Consider the following 24041-nt stretch of genomic DNA (forward strand, 5'->3'; position numbering starts at 1 on the left):
CATATATTTTAAACTGTTCTAGTGTTTTAATGAGTTACTTTTATTTTTCGCTTTTTTATACTAACTTTTACTAGTGCTTTGATTATAAAACTTTGTAACTTTATAGAGGTCATGATCTCAAGGTATAACCTAGAAGTTTAAAACAAATAAATTATATATACATATATACGTAAATATATTTATAACTTATGTATAATATGGTTAGGGATATAAGGGTAAGAAATGAGTAACTCAATAGTCACACATAAATCATACATATGTATGTGACAACATTTACAAAATAATAACCCAAAGTTTGGTTATACCACAATTTGTTTTTAAATTTTATTGAATCACTGTGAGATAGTTACAAGCTTTCATGTTTGGGTTACAATCACACAATGATCTAACACCCATCCTTCCACCAGTGCACATTCCCCATCACTAATCTCCCTGGTATACCCCCCATTTCCCACCCTCCCCCTGCCTCCATGGCAGACAATATTCCCCATACTCTCTCTCTACTTTTGGGCATTATGGCCTGCAACACACACTGAGAGGCCATCATGTTTGGTCCATTATCTATTTTTGGCACACATCTCCCATCCCAAATGATTCCTCCAGCCATCATTTTCTTAGTGATCCCTTCTCTATTCCATCTGCCTTCTCCCCTCTGCTCATGAAGCAGTCTTCCAGCTATGGGGCTATCCTCCTTGCTATACCACAATTCTTGTGCTAGATTTGGACTCAGTTGTTACCTTTTGGGAGACATTTTCTAATAAGGATGCTAATGAATTAGATATGCATATTTTCTACACATATTTAAAGAAGTTCCTGCTCTAATCAGTTTGATACTCTGATTTTTCAGCTGAATTATAAAGCAAAACATGAAAGCGAGAAGTTCAAGTGTAATGTACCAGCAGATGCCCCAGAGTTTATTCAACACAAGGTCAATGCCTATAACCTGAGTGATGTAAGTTGCAAAACCCACCGAAACTCACTTTTGTGTGTACTTACAAAGAGACAATGTCAATGCCTAAAGAGACCAGAAAAGGGCTCAGATGAGATAGCACAGTTGGCCGATAGTCTGCTCTGCATATGGGAGTACTGGGCTCAAACCCTAGAACTGTGTACTTCCTTGAGCACGGAGGCAGGCGTTTCCCTGAGCATCACCAGGTGTGGCCCCCAAACAAAACAGAAGACAAGATTAGGAGTTGTGCAGATATATAACTATTGACGCTGTTATCAAATTTCAAGCGTAGCTTTTAAGGCCTAGATGTTTTCAACTTTCAATTTTAATCTGGCTGCCAGATTTTATAACAACCTGGTTATCAGGTTGTTTTCAAATTACAAGTGTAGCTTTTAAGGCCTAGATATTTTCAACTTTCAATTTTAACCTGGTTATCAGATTTCATTTACTGTGTTCTCTGTTACTATCACAAACAGCCCTTCAATTACTCTTCCATAGATTCCTAGAGTTTTGCAGGATTTCTACTGTGTAAATGTCCGTTTTACTTTCTCCAAGTAGTCATTTTATATTAGTTAGATGATAGAATCTAAATCTAGATCATATGATCTAAAAATCTTATCTATAGATAAGAGCTTTATATAGGGATTCCAGTTGTATGTGTGGTCTTTCTTGACCAAAACCTCCTTTTATGCTACATGACTGTGAGTGTATTATATAGTATAATAAACTTTTTTACTTTTTCCCAGATGAATTTTTATTATACATTGTGCTTATTAATCTCTTGTTGAATTTTTTTTTTCTGCCCAGAGTGTTTATAAACAAGACTGGGAGAAGAGCAAGGCTAAGAAGTTTGACATTAAAATGGACGCCATCCCTCTGCTGGCAGCCAAAGCCAATAGCAAGAACACGAGTGATGTGAGTGAGACCAGGGTGCCTGTGCAGGGGACCCTCAGCCATGTGTCCTGACAGGTGGGATCTGACAGGGGTGTTGTCTTTGCAGGTGATGTACAAAAAAGACTATGAGAAAAACAAAGGGAAAATGATCGGAGCTCTCAGCATTAATGATGATCCCAAAATGCTTCATTCTTTGAAGACGGCCAAAAACCAGAGCGACGTGAGTGCCTTGCTAAATCTGTCTTGCTTTCGAGAGGGCATCCTGCTCATAGGACCCACGGCAGTGACATATCAAAGGATTTCAAATCCAGGGCTTCTTTCGTGTTCACAACAGCAAACTTCTGGGGAACATTTGACAAGTAGGAGGGCTCCCCGGATTCTAGCACCTCTCACACTTGAGAGAGATTATGACCTGTAACTCAAATCATTTCACTTTGTCAAATGTGGATACTAACACTTAGTAGAGTAGGATTTAATTCTTGTTACCTTTCAGAAAGTATCACTGGAAGTTTCCACACTTTCTTGTAATTAAAAAAGTAGCTTTAGAATGATGGTTATAGAACTTTTTGTTTTAAAAGAATCCTGATTCCCAGATAAAAATCTTGGAAAAAAACATTATTTTTTTATTGACCAGATTAATTAGTATTGGCCCTTGTCCTAGTAAAATATTCTATATCTTGTAGGCTCCATGGAGAATATGATAAAATATTTGCACCATCAGCTTAGAAAAAATGAACTTTTTTCATAATTTTGGCTCTTTTTAATTTAATTTAATTTATTTTTATGATATTTAGTTATTTATTTTTACTTAAAAAAATTGAATCACCATGAGATACATGGTTACAAAACTGTTTATGATAGGGATTCAGAGGCCTCTCTTCTTTTAGAGGATTTCATAATTCTCTAAGATTAGTCTAAGGGCTATCTATGATTATTTTTATTAAATTCTTACCAGAGAAAGACAAATCATCTATCACTGCAAATTACAATATGCACTGCATTTTCAAAATGTTTAGGGACTCCCTTATAAAAATAAATTGTTAACTTTTCACAATAAAATAGTATTTGTATTATTTACTTAGAATTTAACTGTCTTCATATAATAATTAATACATGCCTTTTAAAACTCTTTTGTATGTATTACGTAAGTCTGTAACAATTCAATATCAATTTAATAATTTTTCCTACTATCTTCCTACTGATTTATGTCATAGAATATAGAGTGCTCATATATAAAACACTATCCTGTTTACTAGTTCTTTTTCTATGCTAGCTTAAGAAGAGTATAGCTGCCAGCTGATAGTGTTTGTGTCTTTATCTGTGCTTTTCATTCTATCAAAGGACATATTATAATATTAGACATATTATTGTTTAACAAAGCCCTGTTCATTTATTAACATTGGTGTTAAAATAGATGAGTCATTCTTGCATAATATTCCCAAATGGTAATCAGCAAATATAGAAAATACTTATTTTTAAAATGAAAATTGAAAATCCTTTGGGTCTTCAGCAACATTTTATATGAGCGGTATGAACATGAAAAAAATGAGGAAAAACAATTTAGTCAAAACACGTATGCTAGCTGCTTTTTCAATACTGTCTAATCAGTTTATTTTTTAATAAAGACAAATTGTATTAATTTATTTGATATTCTTGCATGCTATTAGAATGTTACCATATTTTATCTTCATAAACTAGGATCTGCACTGCACTCTATATTTTAAATTAAGTAATAGACTTATTTAGTAAAAGTGACTACCCACAAAATTCTAGAGGACATCATATTGCAGAAGAAAGTTAAAAGGTGGAACTATTTAACAAAGGACTGTCTATCATAGATTTATGACCCACATTTATGCATGCAGCCTCAGTCACTATCTTTAACACTTAATGTGATTGTGGGAAGACAAAATGGGTTTAGAATTTTCCTAAGGCCTCTGGGTCAGACTCTTGCCTCCATTAAGGTAATTGGTGAGTGGACATGATGAAGCTGAAACTTTGACCCAATTAACCCCTTGCCTAACCACTCCAGAAAACCCGCCAGTGAATGAGCCTTCTGAGGCCAGTCAGGACATTTGGTTTAAGAGAACACTGTAAGTTACAGCCAAGGTTATTTTAATGGTTCAGTTTCACAAACTTTTATCCTTTGAGATCTTATTCAGACTGCAGTCTGAAGCATCTTTTAAATTGGTGCCAAAATTAAACTTGAATGAAAAAATCTTCAAGATTCTCAGTGGGGTTTATGCATAGTCAAAAGTAGAATAGCAAGGTTTAAAAAAAATTAGTAACTATTCATTTAAAGATGACTTTGGAAAAGCTAAGAAGTCAAGTGAATTTATGTAGAAGTCATTTTATAAGATCAGGCATCTAGAATGGTTTTCATATGATTATTGTTGATTAGAAATACTTCTTGGGGCTGGAGAAATAATACAGTAGGTGAGCATTTGCCTTGCTCACTGCTAACTCAGGTTCGATTCTTGGCATCCCATTCAGTCCCCTGAGCACTGCCAGGAGTGATTCCTGAGTGCAGAGCCAGAAGAAACCCCTGAGCATTGCCTAGAGTGGCCCCAAAATAAAAACAAACCAAAAAAAAAAAACCCCAAAAGCCCCACCTTTTTTCATTGGAAGACTAGGTTAGTGAAAATAAGCCTTCCTACTGGTCTTGAACAATTTTGTTTAAAAACATGTCCCTGATTGAAGCAGAAGCTGTGACTCATTTGTACTATCTGACAGTTACTCTTTGACTGTAGCGGTCTGAAAAAATTCTTTCCTTGTTTGATTTTGAATAGTTTTATTAAACAAATTTTAGGAAGCAGTAATTACTTATATCTTTGGATGTTTCTTTAGCTATTATTTATGACTGATTCAAGATTTCTGTGCTTTTCTGGAAACTCAGTGAGGGTTTATGGTAATATGTAGCAATTTCTTGTTTACAGCGTGAATATCGTAAAGACTATGAAAAGTCAAAAACTATCTACACAGCGCCTCTAGATATGCTCCAGGTCACTCAGGCTAAGAAGTGTCAGGCAATGGTCAGTGATGTGGACTACAAGCACGTTTTACACAATTACAGCTTCCCTCCTGATAGCATCAACGTGGACCTCGCCAAGAAGGCTTATGCATTGCAGAGCGATGTGAGTAACCAGATTTTCTTGATTGCCTCTCTTGAAAGTAGGAACTGGAAAAAGGATAAATGATGTTTTGGCAGTTATCTGTTGTATTTGCAGGGTTATTCGTACGTGAGAAGGTACATTTCACCCAGGTGCTTGTGTAAGCACTTATCCTTCACAGACTCTTGGATCTGATTTGCACCCTATCACTGATCCCCACTGGGAAAGTTGTCAGCCTTGCTGAGTCTAGAACCCTCCTTTGTAAAATTGGAATGAGACAAAGAATTGCTTTGAGGATTTCAATACATGCAAAATACTTAGTCCCAGTGCTTCTCCCTGGTGGATTTTCAATGAACATTCACTTCCATTTTAGCCATAATTTTATTACTTATAATTATCACATTATTATCAACCCATTTTATGTGGATTTCTATCTTGACTGAAGAGAAAATTTTATCTTTTACAGTATTCTTTTTCTGTAAATCAAAACATTTTGAAGAAAGTTAATTTGAGGTACACAGTTGAATATTCCGATTACTATTTTTTAATGTGGTAAAATGTGTATGACATTAAAATCATCATTTTACTATTTTAGGTGCACAGGTCAGTCATAGTAAATTACATTTCCATTGAAATTGTAGCTTTTTGCAACATTTCATCTTATAAAAGTGAAACTTCTAAAACATTAAAAATAATTTTCCGGTTTCTCCTCCCCTCTGCCCTTGGGAACTTTCTGTTTTTTGTGTATCTCTAAGTGGATAACCCTAGAGACCACATATAAGTGGGCATATGTGGTATTATTTCACTTATCAGTTTGTCTTCAGGGATTATTGCTGTTTCAGCATGAATAAGACTTCTTCCTCTTTTATATCAAATGTCATTTCTTTGAGTATAAGTTATTTTGTTTTTCATCCATCTGTCAGTGGATATTTGAGCTATTTCTTTTATGTCTAGTATTAAAAATTCTGCCTTGGGGCTAGAGAGATATTGCAGTGGGTAGCACTTGCCTTGCATGTGACCAGCCCTGGTTCAATCCCTGGCATCCCAAATGGTGTCACAAGCACCACCAGGAATAATTCTTGAGCAAAGAGCCAGGAGTAACCCCTGAGCAGTGCTGAGTGTGGCCCAAAAACCAACAAAAAATATGTTCCTTTGAACACAGGTGTATAAATATGTCTTTTAGATTCTGTTTTCAATTCATTTGAGTGAAATGGCTTGATCATATAACAGTTGATCATATAGCTTGATCATATAGCAAATAATAATTTTTTAAATTTTTTCTTTTATTTGTTTATTCACTAAGATTTACAGAATCATTGATTTACAGAATCATTGTCTTAAGCATTCAATGTTCCACCTATTTCTAATTTTTTTGAGGAATTATTATACTATTTTTATAGCAGCTGTACAATTTTATCATTCCATACATTTTTATCTTATTTATTTGTTCATTATTTACTTTTCTCTAAATGAAGCATAAGTCTCTCAAATGGCTTCTTAACTTTTTATTCTAATTAAAAGGCCTGAAGAATGAAAAGTTAAGTTTTGTATAGAGCTTATAAACATTTGGAACCACTTATTGTCAGACAGCAAGTGTAACTCCTCATTCTGAGAGCATCATGTTACTGTCCCCAGACAGGACTGATTTTAAATAACTGCTTCCTGTAAACCAGTCAATGAATGCAACTCTTTTAAAATGCATCATTGCACTTTCAAAGGTCAGGAAAATAGCTCAGTGGTAGAGTGGTAGAGTACTTGTGTTGTACGATGAATTCTTGCACTTGATCCCTGATATATAATAAGCTAATGTAGAAACATGCCTAACCTAATCATTACGCAGGAGGGGATGGGGAGAAAACAGTATACATAATATGGATTTTTATTTAATCTGAAACAAACAAAATTGTTTGCCTTCAATATGATTTTCAGTCCAAATTTCATGATAGAAGCACACAACTTAGCATTCTAGTAATAAAATATTTCATATTTATCTGCATGTAGCAATTTCATTTATTCCTTGAAATACAGTTTTGAATGTGGCATTTGTCCAGAAGGGCTTTAGAGTTCCATATTCTTTCATTTAGATGGAAATCAGGGTGAAATAGGACACAAGCCATCAAGAAGAATGGAAAAAAGTGCTACTAAAATCTCTCACCAAGGAAACATTAAAAATAACTTGAATTTATGGAGTAATGAGATTAGTCAGAAGTTTTAAAGATAATAATTTTGGGTAATAATGTTAACAATTTTATGAATAGAGGTGGTGCTGAACAAGGAAATATAACTGTCTTCTTGGTTTTAGGTTGAGTACAAAGCTGACTACAACAGTTGGATGAAGGGCTGTGGCTGGGTTCCTTTTGGGTCCTTAGAAATGGAAAAGGCAAAGCGAGCTTCAGAGATCCTCAATGAGGTAAGGCCAGTGTGTGACACAGAGGGATTCGTGAATATGTCACAGATTCATTCTAAGAGAGGCGCCCATGGGAACTGCTCTATTCTCTAGTGATAGCTGGGTGTAAAAAAAAAGTCTTGCCACATGCACAAAGTATCCAGGGAGAGAAGCATACTTCGTTTCAGAGCATGCTCCTAAGCAGTTCTCAGTAATCCTGGGAGCCCTTTCCAGAAGATTCAATGCTTGGGATGAAGATGTAGTACTCCTTGGACCCTGTAAAGCTGGGTATTACCTCTGCCACCCTAGCAGTGTTCAGAATTTCTCCAGCTTAAAACCATGTAGTTCTGGGGATTGAACTGGCCTTTTCCCATTAACTCAGCAAGGCATGTGCTATAATCCTTACACTAATTCTCTGGACAATAGTATACTTCTTTTTGGAGGTGTGTAGGTGTGTATTAACCTGTCAATACTCAGGGGTTATTCCTGGCTCTAAACTCAGGAATTACTCCTGGAAGTACTTGGGGTACCGTAAGAGATGCCAGGGATCAAACCTTAACCCCTGTAACTTCTCTGCAGCCTACAAAGCATACTTCTTTATATCACCAAAATAGTTTATGTGAACCATTCATTGTAGAACAGATTTAACAGATTTATGAGATCAATTTGTATACTGTTCATCTATTTATCAAAATGTCACTTGATAAATTGAAAATCAATCACATAGCCATACAGTTCTCACAATTGAAAAAGAGGATTTCAGAATTTCCCTTTAAAAGTTGCCACTCTAATTCAACCTCAGGCAACCAGTTATCTTATTTTCTGTCTCTGTAATTTTTTCCTTTTCTTAGTTACGTACTTATTTCTGTCACTGATGAAGTGATAGGGGAAATGGCATCCCTGAGAACTATTTAATGTCATGCAAAGACACCCCAAATGTCTTTGCTTGCTTTACATTTATCCTTTAGAAAACTTGATGATGTTTCTAGAACTTGCCTTGTAGTACATGCCCTGGTTCATGTTATAGGCAAGAGACGAAGAGAACAAAATGTAGTTCCTAGTCTTGGTCCCCAAGTAATGCAAAATTAAACCAATCATTTATTTATTAGAAAAATTTTAATTGAGGTAATACTGGTTTACATTATTGAATGTTTCAGAGTACTTTTTTTTCATACCTTTTTATAAGTAAGTCAGCACCCCTCTACCAGTTTATTCTTTAAGTCTCCTCAACACTCCAAAACTTCACTTCTGTGATCCAAATCCAAGGCTTGGTTTGGTCTCTGCCTCTGCTTTGTTTTTTTATATTCTATATTTTTTGAAGCCATAAATATTTATCTTTCTCTTTCTGACCTACTTTTTCTAACTTCATGCCCTCCAGTTCCATCTCTTTTATCACAAACAAGACTTTATCTTTTCTAATAATTGAAAAGTATTCCATTGTGTACATGGACCACGTCTTTTTATCCACTCGTTGGTTGTTAGGGACATGTGTTGTTTCCAGATCTTAGCTATTGTAAATTATGTTTCAACAAACATGAAAGTCATATATCCTTTTGAATGAATTAAGTTAAATATTTAAATACTGGTTTTCGTTATTGTATCTATTTCACCCCAAACCAATCAAACATCTAATGTCTTTATATTTTTAAATTAGGAAATATCCTTATCCATCTAATATAAATTTCAAGATTCTGAAAAACTTAATGCAATGAAAGTAATGCTACTTTATTTTCTCTTTGTAATTCATCAAACAGAAAAAATATCGCCAGCATCCGGACACTCTCAAGTTTACCTCCATTGAAGATGCTCCTATTACAGTACAGTCCAAGATTAACCAGGCTCAGAGGAGTGATGTAAGTCTATTCCTCTTTGTGTTTTAATGTTAACTAATATAAATACATTTATGCCACATAGTTAAGTTATTATATACTGTAGTAATTTTTATATAAAATAATTACATAAGTAATGGGCCAGCTTTTCACTTGACAGTTTACCTAAGTTATTTCTTTAAAGTATTGCATATATTATGTTGACTGGCTTTGTAGCCATTTGACGCTGTTTTCAGGAAAAACCTAAGAGAGGTGCACTTGATGGCAATCACTTTGACCCTACATCTAGGAAAGGCACTAAATCATATTGGAGGGTTATATTTTAAGTTAGAGATAAGTTAAAGATCATATCGTATAATCTACCCTTAGTAATTTGCCAAGTACAATACAGGTGGTGGATGCATCCTCCACTATGAGCTTTTATCCTGCATGACAGGCAAAATGTCACATTCGTTTCCATTGACTCGCAAACTGGACTGACTTTTATAAGGGGCCCAAACCTATCCAGAGGTTCCAAGCACCTACCTTCCTTTGCCAATCTGAATCAGTGCTCATATAGGACCTGCTGCATTAGCATACAAGGCAAAAATGCCCACAGCTATTTGCAGGTGAGAATGAGGAGAGCATATTGTTTTTATCATAAAATCACCTCTATGCCACACCATCAGCCCTGGCGTATTTCCTGTATCCTGAAACCTGATACCTTGACAGTGTGTGTTTATATCTACATGCTCCCTCTCTTCCAGATTGTCTACAAAGCCAAAGGAGAGGAAATGCTCCACAAATACAGCCTGCCCGCCGACCTTCCCCAGTTCATTCAGGCTAAAGTGAATGCCTACAACATCAGTGAGGTGTGTGTGTGAACGCAAAGAGCAATAATCTGGGGCTGCCTTTGCTAAAGGCTGCCTCTGTGATATTCCAATGACACTTTCTTGCAGAATATGTACAAAGCTGACTTGAAAGACATGAGCAAGAAGGGATATGATCTGAGAACAGATGCCATTCCCATCAAAGCTGCCAAAGCTGCTAGACAGGCAGCGAGTGACGTGAGTGCCATTGGGGCTTGGTGTGTGTGGGGAGGCTGGGGGAGGGGACAGGTTTGGGAATGTGACCATAAAAAGCAAGAGTGGGGAATCTGGGGCATCTTACCAGGCTGCTCTGAGGCCAGAATGGCTATTGTCCTCAGCTGAAAGAATTTCTGCTCCAAAACTGGGGAGGAAACTTCCCTAAACAGATGTAAATTTTCTTGCTCAAGAGGTTGGTAGAACCTTTCCCGATTAGTTCTTGTTGAGCCCTCTAGTTTAAATTCTTTTTGCATGTTTCTGCATGACTTCACATCATTTTTTTTCTCATGGAAATAAAGAAGTGAATTACCAGATAAGTCATAACAATCTCCTAGTGGTAATTTTGTCTCAAAACTTGCTTGATGTAGGTGAATTCCTCTTCCTCTCATTTTTCTCTCTCTTCTGCTTATATTTCATTGCTTCTGTGGACAGATCCTAAGTGTCAGTCTTTAGGGTTCATTATGGAGAGGAATTGCATGTCTTTTCCTGTCTTACTCTAACCCAGATATGAGCTAAAATACGATTTAAATAAAACGGAAGCAAGCCCCTATGTCATTCCTTGTCATTTCTGCAGATCCTTGGAGCTTCTTATTTTTCTGATTACTTAGGGCTCCCAGTAATCAGCACATAATGATTTTCCATGGGGTTAACTGGGCTTACTGTAACCTCTCATGGGTTTGTGTTTCTATTTGTCTTGCATGATGCTGAGATAGATCAGAATCCTAGCTATGCCTCCCCAGAACATAGGCATGACCTCACTGATGATCTAAGAACAAAGTCTGTATTGTATGAATGAAAACATGTCATGATCAAATAATACATGAATGTGTCCTAAGAGAACTGTTCTGATCCCCTTTATCTGTGGATTGCTCTAACCAAACCACTCATTCCCCATTGGACCCTGCTGTCTCAATAAGGACATGATTCTGAGTCCTCTGGGTTTTTCTTCCAGGTCTCCCTAAGGATAGGCTACTTCCCCACTTAATTATTCAGAATGAATTTGTATTAACCCACTACCAGTGCTGGTTTGCCCTCTGAATAGTGAGTAATGTTACTACCACCATCACATCTAGCCTTACTAAAATTTTACCACTAATTTAATAGCCTTCTGTCTGTTAATACGTCTTCATTCAAATGTCTCTTGAGTGGTAGAAGCTACAGGCAATTAAATAGGATCAAAATCACATTTTTATTTTACCAGGTTACATCTCAAAGTAGTGACAAGTGAATGTCTAACTTGACCATTGAAATTATATTTGGGGACACTCAGTGGATCCAACCACGGTCTTATTAGTAAAATATAAAATATTTAAGATGACTTAAAAAATATGTCTGCCTCTGTTTTCCCGTAGGTTCAGTACAAAAAGGATTTTGAAAAAGCCAAAGGGAAAATGGTTGGCTTCCAAAGTCTCCAAGATGATCCTAAACTGGTTCATTACATGAATGTGGCCAAGTTACAGTCAGACCGAGAGTATAAGAAAGATTATGAGAAAACAAAGACGAAATACAACACACCCCATGATATGTTCAACGTTGTGGCAGCTAAGAAAGCTCAGGATATGGTCAGCAACGCCAACTATAAGCATCAGCTCCACCATTACACCTACCTGCCCGATGCCATGGATCTGGAGTTGTCTAAAAACATGATGCACATACAGAGTGACGTAAGTGACATTGCCCCTACCAGACTGCCCCTCTGATCAGACCCTGCTGAGACAGAGCCCATGGCAGGGGCCTGCGATGCTCACCCCACTTGTTTTCTTTACTGCAGAATGCCTACAAGGAAGATTACAACACCTGGATGAAAGGCATCGGCTGGATACCTATTGGCAGTCTCGAAGTGGAAAAAGTCAAAAAAGCAGGCGATGCCCTGAATGAGAAGAAGTACAGACAACATCCAGACACACTCAAATTTACCAGCGTTGTGGACTCCCCAGTTATGGTCCAAGCAAAGCAAAACACACAGCAAGTCAGTGATGTAAGTCCAGCCAAAGAGAAGTGCCACAGGATGGGGGGAGGCTTAAGAATGAGACACTCAAAGATCTGTTCTTCTCAGTCAATCCATTGTTTTAAAAATGATTTAGGTATTTACTTAAACAATAATTATTTCATTTTTAATAAAATTTTAATTTACTTTTATTTAAGCACCAGTATTTTCTTTTTATCCTCCTTAACTTTCTACCTTCCTTTTAAGTATGTCTTCTTTTTCTGCTACCTTTGAGATACTCTGTTTTGGATCATTTTGATGTTGTGCTGAAAGTTCTAATAGTATAGACATGAAGTAAAATTTAATCTTGAACCCTAGACACTTTCTGTGGGAAGTTTGTTATGATCAATACCATATTGGGCAGCTTATATTTCCTTTAATTATGTAAAAACATTAGTATAAGGCATAATACAAATGAGTATGCAGTTTTGCTTCTCTGAATTAATAATTACAATTATAGAGACTTTTTTCACTTAAGTATTGCTAAAAATTACCATATTCTTTCCCTTTCTATGATCAATATATGTGTTCTGGCTAAAATGAGATATACAGGAAAGTTTGGTGTACATAAGAGTTAAGGGAACATTAATTAATTACCATTAAATTAATGAATTTCCCTTTTTGTCCTGTCTGTATTAAACTTCACCTGTATCATTGTGTCTTGCAGATCTTATACAAAGCTAAGGCAGAAGATGTAAAACATAAATTCACAATGAGTCCCGATCTTCCTGAATTTGTTCAGGCCAAGTGCAATGCTTACAATATAAGTGATGTAAGTCAGATCTTGATTGGTGAGAAATATAGGTCTGATGATAAAACTGCAGAAATTTAGAGTGGGATGGAGCCTATACAATTATTTTGGTTGATTTTCCAAATGGATCCTATTGGACTATATCCCATGATGCTTCTCTTTCTCTTGAGTTGACCTTTCAAGTGCTGACAACCCTCAAAGATGTAGCATTCTTCTTTACATAAAACCCAACTTCTGTGCCTTTAACACTGCCACTTAGTTTACTTAGCTGTGCCTTTGCAGGAGGTTATTATCCTCCCGAAAAGTAGGAAAAAATGGCTCCTCTCCAATATCTGTTATAATATTACTGGGGTGGATAGTTGGTACTGATACAATCATTTCATGCTATACAAAGTGTGACATTGTGCTAAGGTCACTTTCTCAAACATCATGAGATTCCTTTAGCTTCTATCTGAAAAGGGATCAGACAATCCCAGTAATTAAGAACTCATTGCAACGGATTAATGCGCAGTCTGCTGACCGGCATTCTCCTTTTCCATATCAGGTCTGTTATAAACGGGACTGGCATGACTTAATAGCCAAGGGCAACAAAGTGCTGGGAGACGCTATTCCCATCGCTGCAGCAAAAGCATCCAGAAACATCGCCAGTGATGTAAGTAAAAATTTTAGGGGAAAACCCTGATGATTACATCTTTGAAAAGTAATCAAACCTGTGCTCACTTAGATGATACCATGTTAAAAACAGTATGTTTAATTAGTGACATTCAAATTTTGCACAAACTGTTGTTTTGAAAACCTGTCACTTTAACATTTCTGTGATTCTTTTCACTTGACCCCCACGTAGTAGAGCTGTCATAAATCTGACAGCAGCTATCTCCCTTGACTCATAGCCCAAATTACCTTCCCTGGCACATTTCCCTGACAGCTCCCATTTATTTTCGGTGGGAACACCCTGACAGCAACACATTAAATTCAGATGACTGCCTGCCTTCTAGTTGCATTAAGAAGATTGAAAAGATGTTACATAAGATGTACAGATTGTATAAAACAAATGAGAAAGAGCCCTTTCTCCCCCTAGAATGCAATACTAATTTATATAAATTATTGCTCATTACATCCCTTATGGCAAAAAGTATAAAAACTATCTTCCCATGATGTTTTCACAGAACATCATTTCCCAAAATACCCATGTTCTATAGATTGCACAGCCACACTATTTCAGGGGTTATGATCTTGGTTTGAGAAATGAGAAGGAACCAACCATGCGTACAGACCGTATGGGAGATAGGGACATCACATTTCTCCAGCTTTCCTTGTAGGCAGGCACTGGAAATGTATTCCTCAAAGGTATGCACATCATTATGATGCTTTTCTTATTGGAGAAGAATGTAAAAATGTCAAGTATTACATTTTCAGTATTTTAGCACTGGCACTGAGCTTTTTCTAACATGATTAGAAATAATTTGGTAATCCTTTCACTACTAAATCTTTAGTTCAGACCTTAAAGCATGTGAGCAGAGAATTAGATTGTCATGAAGAATTCTCTTGTACAACAGTGGAGGTTTTGACCTCCACTGTTATAGCACTGCTTAATCTGCAGCCCAACCAGCAGGGAGACCTTTTACAGTAGAACTTTGCAGTTAGATTTTCTCTGTGGGGAAAGCCCACAGGGGTTTCTGATTTTTCCTGTAGTTCCTTAATTCATTTTTAGCTGTTCACTGGGAAGCTTGAAGCGTAGTCGCTGAAAATAGAGTAGGTGAAAGTCCAGCTTCCTGCCTTTGTAGCCTCTAAATTGACAATGGGAGCAGAAAATGGAAGGTTTCTCGGTTATTTCTAATGTGCTGTGAATGTGAAGTTCCATGAGATTAAAAAATCTTACAACTTTTGAAAGGCAAGAGATACTGATTTTATATCTGGAATGTGTTGTGTTTATATTGTGTGAAAATTCAGCTGCCTTTAGATACAGTCCGACATGCCAATGTCTGTAGAATTTATAGAGAAGAAAAGAATTTATAGAGAAGAAAAGAAAGTGATTCTGAATCTAATAGGATGCTCAATTTTATGCCAGTAGTTTTGTAAATAAATGTTTTCACTCTGAACTTGCTGTAATGGGAGATATATTATGTGTTTTGCATTTCTTGTTCCATCTTCCAGAAACTTACAATGCTTTGAATGCTTTCATGTGTGAATATAATTGCTATATCTAATTTTGCTAGTCCTGAGGACATCGCTAATCAAATTCTCTCTCTGCAGTATAAATACAAGGAAGCTTATGAGAAGTCTAAAGGAAAGCATGTGGGTTTTAGAAGCCTCCAGGATGATCCTAAATTGGTCCACTACATGAATGTGGCTAAGTTGCAGTCTGACCGTGAATATAAGAAGAACTATGAAAACACCAAAACCAGCTACCATACACCTGGAGACATGGTTAGCATTACAGCTGCAAAGATGGCCCAAGATGTTGCCACAAATGTCAACTACAAACAGCCGATACATCATTACACATACTTACCTGACGCCCTGAGTCTTGAGCATACTCGGAATGTGAACCAAATTCAGAGTGATGTAAGTATGTATAACATACAGACCCAGAGAAGTTGGTACATAAGGGATGACCATATCTTCTTATTTTAATAGCTCTCACAGTATAGTATATTTGGAAAATTCACTTTCTTTGGGAGTGGGGGAGCTGGACAGACCACAATGGCAATACTCAGGGGCTACTCCTGGCTCTGTACTCAGAAATCACTCCTGGCAGGCTTGGGGGGTCATATGAGATGCCGGGAATTGAACCTGGGTCAATCTGCATGCAAGGCAGGTGCTCTACCTGTTGTACTATCTCTCTAACCCCATGGAAAACACACTTTAAAAATAAACAATCATTATTGAAAACCTAGCAAAGATATGGTAGACACACCAAGTTTTTGCTGGTTTTCTGTGCTTCTATTATGATCTTTGTCATTTTCTTTCTTGATTTATGGATCAAAGGTCAATCATTTGCCACTAATTATATAGCTCACTTTGATCTTCAGCAAGAGGAAATGCTTGCTCCTGGGAGCCCTGCTTCAATGATGCTAGCTCTAACTTGAAAGGGAAGCATCCTCCTTACTCTCTGAGTTCTTTTTTTAACTCAAGGTCATGCTCTCATTCATGTAAATCTATGTAATGAGTCATCCAGAATGAGCCAGGAAGGTGATTGCAGCATGATTCATGGAGAGCAGCATGGGGAGGGTGTTCAATATTCAAGACATTGCATTCTGCAGGATTTCTCTAAGAAGCATCCTCTGTGAACGGAAGAAATTTATTGTTGTTCAAGGAAAATGTCTCCTTCCAAACTAAAATCAGGAAAACCCTAGCTGGACAGTGTTGATGAAGTTCAAAGTTGAGAATTTTTCATTTAAATAAAAAGGAAGGCAGATTTTCTGTCAAAAAAGAGATGCAATTCTTTTTAAAGCATCCCTCATGGAAGGATGTGACCCAGATTTCCTCCATGTGGATAATGATGCCCTCTTACTAATAGAACTGCCTTTGTTTTGGGGCCACACCTGGCTGTGTTCAGGGTTCACCCATGGCACTCCTCAGTAGATACCATGTGGTGCCAGGTACGGAACTGGGATCAGTTGACCCCCATACTACCTCTCTGGGCACAGAACTGCTTTTTCTTCTCCTACCTTCTGTGTATCTCTAAGGACAGATACAGCTAAAAGCTTTGCTTCAGACACAACTGTGCTGACATGGTGGTTATAGATCTTAATTTCCCCAGAATGGACCTGCAGCTTTTAGAAACATTCCTTATGTATTCTCCATGATATCTTCATATTTGTGATTACTTTGACAGAATGCATATAAAGACGAGTATAACAGCTTCTTCAAGGGCATTGGATGGATTCCTATTGGTTCTCTGGAGGTTGAGAAGGTCAAGAAAGCAGGCGAAGCATTAAATGAGAGGAAGTATCGACAGCACCCAGATACCATCAAATTCACAAGTGTGCCTGATTCCATGGGAATGGTTTTGGCTCAGCAGAATACAAAGCAGCTAAGTGATGTAAGTAGTTTCCCTTAAAAAGGGTTTGCTTATGAAGAACTTTGATGACAGCACTCTGATACACATTAAACTCAATACCTTGTGTCAGGGGGCATTTATATAAGTGAATCGATTGCTTTTAAAGATGGAATAGAAAGGTTTCATTTCTAAAGCAACTCAGACCTCGAACATAAGAACAGGGGAGGGAGAAGGAGGAGATAAAAATTTGGCTAAACTCTCAAACATTTATTCATAAGCAGATCCATGATACATATGTCATGAAACTATAAAAATTATTATTTTGACTTTTTCAGAATTGCAAACCAAGCTATTTATGGCTCTGAATTGCAACCATTATATCTAGCTATGCAGGAGAAAGGTGCAGTGTCCTAATTCTCTTGCATAATAGTTCCATGTTCACAGAGGCAATTTAGAGAGTGGCAGCTAAGAAGGAGACAGCCATTTAGATTATTTTTATTATACTTCTGCTGTTGTAGTTTTTGAACCATGCCTACAAGTGCTCATGGGTTATTCTTGGCTCTGCACTCAGGAATCATTCCGACGTAGCTCAGAGGACCATACAGGGTGCTGGGGAATAAACCTGGGTCGTATGCAAGCAAAGCTAGCACCCTATTAATGCAGCAATTTACTTCATTGTCATATGGAGTCTCATTTCTGAGCCCAGTTCTTTCTGGAACTTGATTTTTGATCAGTGGCAAACTATAATTCTCAAGGCTTCACTTCATTTGGTGATTTCTGAGTTCTAGGAAAATATTTTGTATGTGCAGTGAGTCAAAGGGAAGAAGAGAGAAGTCTTTGTGTATAGGGCTCCAAGTACTGATAGCTGAGGAAAAGCTTTGCTTGATGCAGGTTTGAGAATTATATGTGGAAGATGTTTCCAAATTAAGTGCTACTTTAGTGAGGATAAATGGTATTGATTCTTCTGATTTTTTTAATGTTGACTGAGATGTCCCTTCTGACTGTTTTTACAGTTAGCCAGCAAAATCTTATATAAGTCTTCCCTATTCCATAACTGCCATTGACATCTACTTGGTACCTGAAGCCAGAGACCTGGCAGTCCTACAGAATGTTCCAGAATGTCTCTCCTAGCCAACACGAGGGCTGAGCCAGTCTCCTCAATCCTTCCCAGCCACCCTTGTGGATGGCTGTCCTGTCAGCTTGGGCATCCTGTAGACACCTAGAATAGCCTATTGTTTGCAATCTTGCCTGGGTCCACAACCCCCAGAGACACCATCTGAAGAACAAAAATTGTGTGTAAAGCTCCTTAATAAGCATCTTGAAGCTTAAATCCAAACCTAAACTTGGTAACTGGGCAGAAAAGGTCAAAGCCTCCTTTTCCTCAGAGACTAGCACCTTCAGTTCCACAACCCAAAACGCCTGTGGCAGACAAAGGCCCTGGATGCTGTTGTTCTGCCTAGAGTTCTCCCTTTCCGCTCATTTCATCAGATCTTGGCATAAGTCTTGCCATCTTGGGGAGCCTCTGCTGAGCTTCCTGTTTCTTTCCTGGGGTTATTCTGTTGACATCCCAATTTTCAGCTCTCTCGAAGTTTATAGTGTTACGGTCTGTCTCCTTAACTAGAATATAGTTATAAAGGTCCAAGAATACAAGTCTGACCTTTTCACCCCCTTTAAATGCAGTCCGTACTGCCCTGCTGGCCACTGGTTTCCGCAATTAACTCAGCATAATGAACACTTGAATGTAACCCCAGCTTTCCCTCTGAAGAAGAAAAGGGCTTTTGCTTTCACAAATCTAAGGCATGTGTTTGATGAAACCCACAAACTTTGTGTCCACTGATGACCATTGTACACTGTGCCCTTTGTTTTCAGCTGAACTATAAGGTGGAGGGAGAGAAGTTGAAGCACAAGTACACCGTGGACCCTGAGTTACCACAGTTCATTCAAGCCAAAGTGAACGCTCTCAACATGAGTGATGTGAGTATCTGAGCCCGGCCCTCAGTCTCCTGGTGCCTAATGGGACTCTCCCTTCCAGCTCTGCGGAACCCTTACCCTGTGAATTGTATTTTATTTTGCTTTTTGCGGAGACGCACCCAGTGGTACTCAGGGCTTACTCCTAGCTCTGCTCTCAAGGATCACACCTGATGGGGTTTAGGGGAACATACTCTATGCCGGGTATTGAACTTGGGTCCACTGTGTGCTAGGCAAGAGACCTACAAGCTGTGCTAATCTCTCCAGCCCTTGCCCTGAAAATTTTAAAGGCAACAAACTGGGTGTGAACTCTGATTCTCTAAATTGGATCCTTATTTCAGAACATGAGACTAGAAGGCACTTGGAAGTGTACTTAACACAGATTTCCCTGGACTTGGAGCTTTATTTTATTAGTGGGTTGAAAAATTGATCTAGCAGAAGTGTTTAATGTTTTCTATGGCACAACTAAGATTGGAGAATACAGTCATTGCCGAATCTATAGTAAGAATAAGTGTTAGTTTGTGCAACTTTTGTTTCAGCTATTGGTTTATTGTAAAAAACATCACAAGGTGGAGGCGTGCACACAGGAGGGAGAGACGTGATGCATTGTGTCGTTCTGTTGTCCGAGGGCACTCAGGGTAGTTCTCTCTCGCACGCGCCGCTCGAGTTTGGTGCTCTCAAGCCGCTGTGTAAGGACCGGATCGGGACAGTTCCTCCTTGTGCTCTGCTTCTGTGTGTGCTGCTGTGCTCTCTTCTGTCTGTCTCTCTGTCTCTGTAGTCTCTTCTCTGGTCTCTTCCAACCTCTCTCTGTCTCTGCTTCTGTGTCTTCTTCTGCCTGTGTTGTCTCCTTTGCTTCTGTCTCTTCCCATGTGTCTTCTTCTTCTGTCTCCCATCAGTGCCCCCTCTTCTCCTTCAGTCTCAGTTTATATAGCATATTACATAGGGTGGTGACACAAAGGTGGGTTGAACATTAACAAATCAACAAAGAAGGGTAAGACCATTTCTCGAGGAGATTAACAAAATCTCATCTAAGGAAATCTCATCTAAAGAGATCCGCTCAAGGGTAGGGTCCAAACAAGGGTGTGTCAGGGTGTGTTAGTAATCTGCTTAGTTATAGTAAATTTACTTCTACTATTTCTAGCAATGTCATTCTGTATGAGCACAGTAAGAGATATAAACTTTAAATTTGGTTCTTCCTGAGGACATTCACTATATATTCCAGACCACAGTCCTCAGGCCAGGTCAGTCTTCCTAACCCCAGCAGGGTTCTAGTCTCGTCATTACCTTTGGATCATGACAGCATTTGTCTATGACCATGCTCTCAACTTATAGTTGAGTATTGTGGCGCTTTGGCTTGGCCCATTTCGATGCCAGGGTAGCTCACAGCTTGCCCTGGGTCCATTCCATCCCTCGTCGGGACCCTGCTTTTGGGGTACTAGGAATTAAGGGCAAGTGAGATGAGGAAGCAGACGCCCGGGAGTAAATATTATTGGAGGCAATCGGCCCACATTACAAAGCATAACATTAACAGTCTTCCTGTGTCCATACAGAAAGTCATTGCTCTAAGGTAAACTAAGTTCCCTGCAGCAAGGTTAAAAGGACAAACCCAATGTTATCCTACCATTTATACTTCTAAAGAAGTTCACTATCATTTTCCTTAGAAAAAGATATTTGTATATAATTAGCCTCTATTGGTAGATACTTAATTGTGCATGGTGCTTAAATTCACTATTATTGTTTTATTTTGCTTTTTAAAAAGTGAAAAGATTCTCATTTTAAAACATAACTAAATTTCTTTTTTAAAAATTTTTAAAAAATTTTATTACAGAATCACTGTGATGTACAGTTACAGACTTACGAACTTTTGTGTTTGCATTTCACTCATATGGTGAGAAGGACACTGGGATCATTGGTGGAGATGAATGGGCACTGGTGGAGGGATGGGTAAACATAACCAAATTTCTTAAATGAATATTTCAGTCATTCTTAGCCTTAGTCATCCCTCTCACAGTTCAGATTTACTTTTTATCTCTATCTAAGCATTGTAGAAACTCATTTCTGTGCCCTTAGTTTATTTTAAAAGCTCTTTTCTATTTTTTATTTGAGTAACATTTTAACCATTAATTCAAGCTGGGGATGTGGAAATGTAACTCAAGTGGCAGAGCACGTGCCTGGCACGTGTGAAATGCTGGACTCAATTCTGAACATAAAAAATCATAATTTAATATAAATGATACTACTACTTTCCCACAATTTTTAAAGCACTGCGATTTGCAAAGTTATTCATAGTTGAATTTTAAACATAGAATCTTGCAGCACCAATCCTGTCACCAGTGTCATCATCCCTTCACCAATGTCCTCAGGTTCCCTCCCATATCCATCCTTCTCAGCCAGCCTCTTGACAGGTACCTTTCTAAGTCTGGATATCTTGATTTCAGTGTGTTGATTCTGTGGTTTGGATATTTGACTCTATCATTCCTTAACACCACCGTTGTACCTGGCAACCCGGCCCCTCTCCCCTCCACTCTTTCTTTCTTTATCCTCTTTATACTCTGGAGCCAAGGTTGATCAGAACATCCTTTCTTTAAAACATTGCATTTCCTCTTCCAGTTATTCTAAATACCACACATAGTGATATCATCCTGTGTTTATCCTTCTTCTTCTAGCTTACTTCATTAAACATGGTGTTTCCCAGTTCCATCCATATTGCCATAATTTCATCATTCCTTACAGTTGTGTAGTATTTCATTGTGTATATATACACCACATCTCAGAATTGAGCTGCCATATGACCCAGCAATTCCACTTTTGGGTATCTATCTCCAGGACAGAAAAGCATTCATTCAAAAGAACATATGTACACTCATTACAATAGCTAAGATCTGGAATCAACCTAGATGTCCAACAACAGATAAGTGGATCATAAAGATGTGGTATATATTTTTTATTTTTAAAATTTAAATTCCATACATTTTTGTAACTTTTAAACATATCATCATCAAAAAACCCATAAAACTAAGAATATCATATACTTAGGGAAAAGCTACAAATATAAAAAAATTTAGGGAAAAATGAAATCTTTTGTTATCCACATGTAAAACATTTTCTTTCCATTACTTTGTTTTTTGTTTGTTTGTTTGTTTGTTTTTGCTTTTTGGGTCACACCCAGCGATGCTCAGGGGTGACTCCTGGCTTTGCACTCAGGAATTACTCCTGGCGGTGCTTGGGGGACCATATGGGATGCCGGGGATCGAACCCGGGTCGGCCGCGTGCAAGGCAAACGCCCTACCCGCTGTGCTATCGCTCCAGCCCCTCCATTACTTTGTTATGCAAACATACATATACATTTTTAAGATGGCTAGAATCATACCAGATAATAGCATATGATATTTTAAAAAGGAATCTGATAGATACAGAAAGGATGAATTAATAGATAACATATAATTCCTTGAATTGTCTTAGCAGTAAGAGATCTATTACACCAGTTTATGTGAAGAATTTTATTTATTTATTTATTTATTTGTTTGTCTTTGCTTTTTGGGTCACACCTGGCGATGTACAGGGGTTACTCCTCGCTCATGCACTCAGGTAGTCCTTCCTGGTAGTGCTTGGGGGACCATATGGGATGCTGGGAATAAAACCTGGGTTGACCACATGCAAGTCAAACGCCCTACCCAATCCAGCCCCTAAATGAAGAATTTTAAACTTGCATTTTATTCCTTTTTTAATTGTGTCAAATAATAAAATAATCTTCCCATTTTCCCCTAGGCTCATTATAAAGCAGATTGGAAGAAAACCCTTGCTAAGGGCTATGACTTGAGAACAGATGCAATTCCAATTGTTGCTGCGAAGAGTTCAAGGAATATTGCTAGTGATGTAAGTCACTTTTGGAAGGAATAAACCTTCTTTTTGCACATTTTAAAGGTCTTTACTTGATATATGAGACTATATGAACTATAATTGGAAGCAAATTGAGAAAAGATAAGAATGTTTTCTAATAGCCTAGCCACTGTTTTTTGTATTTTTATTATTTTAAAACTTAATTATTAAAAAAGAAAATAATTATAAATCAACGAAGAGGGTTTTTTTTTTTTTGCTTTTTGGGTCACACCCAGCAATGCACAGGGGTCACTCCTGGCTCATGCACTCAAGAATCACCCCTGGCGGTGCTCGGGGGACCATATGGGATGCTGGGATTTGAACCCGGGTCGGCCACGTGCAAGGCAAACGCCCTACCTGCTGTGCTATCACTCCAGCCCCAGAGTTATTTTTTAATTTTAATTTTTTAAGGAAAAGTAACTAAGACTTTGGTTACACTTAAAGCAAAAGAAAAATCATTTTCATAGCTGTTAATTATTTTCAGATTTTTCAGTATTATTGCTTTGAAGTTGAAGACTGCTTTTTGCTTTATTTTTCTTGGTACTCAGATCAGAATCCAGAATTTTATACACGCAAATGATATATTTTACCAATGAGTGCATTCATGAACCTGAAATCTGCTTTTTGTTTGGATTTTATCAAAATTCAAAAGTCTTGGATAACAAGATTTTAATTAAATCAAATAACTTTCAATGGATTTTAAGAGAATACAATTTGTAAGGCCTGGGAGATAGTACAGCAGGTAGAGCACTACCTTGCACCCATCGGACATGGGTTTGGTCCCCAGCACCCTGTCTGGTGTCCCAGGCCCTGCCAGGAATAATTTTTGAACACAGAGCCAGAAGATCAGAGCACAGCCAGGTGTGGCTCAAAAACAAACAATGAAAACAAAAAAAGTTAAATAAAGGAATAAACATTGTATTTTATTTTTTATTTAATTAGTTTTTGGTTTGGGTGTCAGAGCTGACACACATCTAAGGTCTTACTCCTGGCTCCTTACTCCTGGCTTGGGGTTTACTCCCGGTGGGGTTTGGTGAACCACAAGGGTGCCAAGAATCAAACTCAGGTGGGTTGTATGCAAGGCAAGTGCCTTTCCTGTTGTACTATCTCTCTGTTCCCAAGAATACAGTTTTCAATAATGTAATTTCAAAACAAGAAAAAAAATCTCCCGAAATATGGAAAGCCAGGAAAAAGTATAGACTAAATGAAAAGGTTTTAATT

At 37.8% G+C, this 24041-nt stretch overlaps 1 protein-coding gene across 1 annotated transcript in view; it reads left to right on the forward strand.

Annotated features, from left to right (window-relative positions):
• Window positions 1-24041, forward strand: part of NEB (nebulin) — a 234641-nt gene that overhangs the window by 46612 nt on the left and 163988 nt on the right. The window contains exons 25-40 of the mRNA XM_055120062.1: window positions 848-952; window positions 1757-1864; window positions 1950-2063; window positions 4780-4977; window positions 7256-7363; window positions 9094-9192; window positions 9915-10019; window positions 10107-10214; window positions 11585-11896; window positions 12004-12210; window positions 12887-12991; window positions 13515-13622; window positions 15224-15535; window positions 16809-17015; window positions 18843-18947; window positions 22710-22817. Coding sequence (XP_054976037.1) covers window positions 848-952; window positions 1757-1864; window positions 1950-2063; window positions 4780-4977; window positions 7256-7363; window positions 9094-9192; window positions 9915-10019; window positions 10107-10214; window positions 11585-11896; window positions 12004-12210; window positions 12887-12991; window positions 13515-13622; window positions 15224-15535; window positions 16809-17015; window positions 18843-18947; window positions 22710-22817 — 2409 coding nt within the window. The remainder of the gene's footprint in view (window positions 1-847; window positions 953-1756; window positions 1865-1949; window positions 2064-4779; window positions 4978-7255; window positions 7364-9093; window positions 9193-9914; window positions 10020-10106; window positions 10215-11584; window positions 11897-12003; window positions 12211-12886; window positions 12992-13514; window positions 13623-15223; window positions 15536-16808; window positions 17016-18842; window positions 18948-22709; window positions 22818-24041) is intronic.

Source organism: Sorex araneus, chromosome 1 (genome assembly GCF_027595985.1).
Source record: "Sorex araneus isolate mSorAra2 chromosome 1, mSorAra2.pri, whole genome shotgun sequence".
Taxonomy (NCBI): domain Eukaryota; kingdom Metazoa; phylum Chordata; class Mammalia; order Eulipotyphla; family Soricidae; genus Sorex; species Sorex araneus.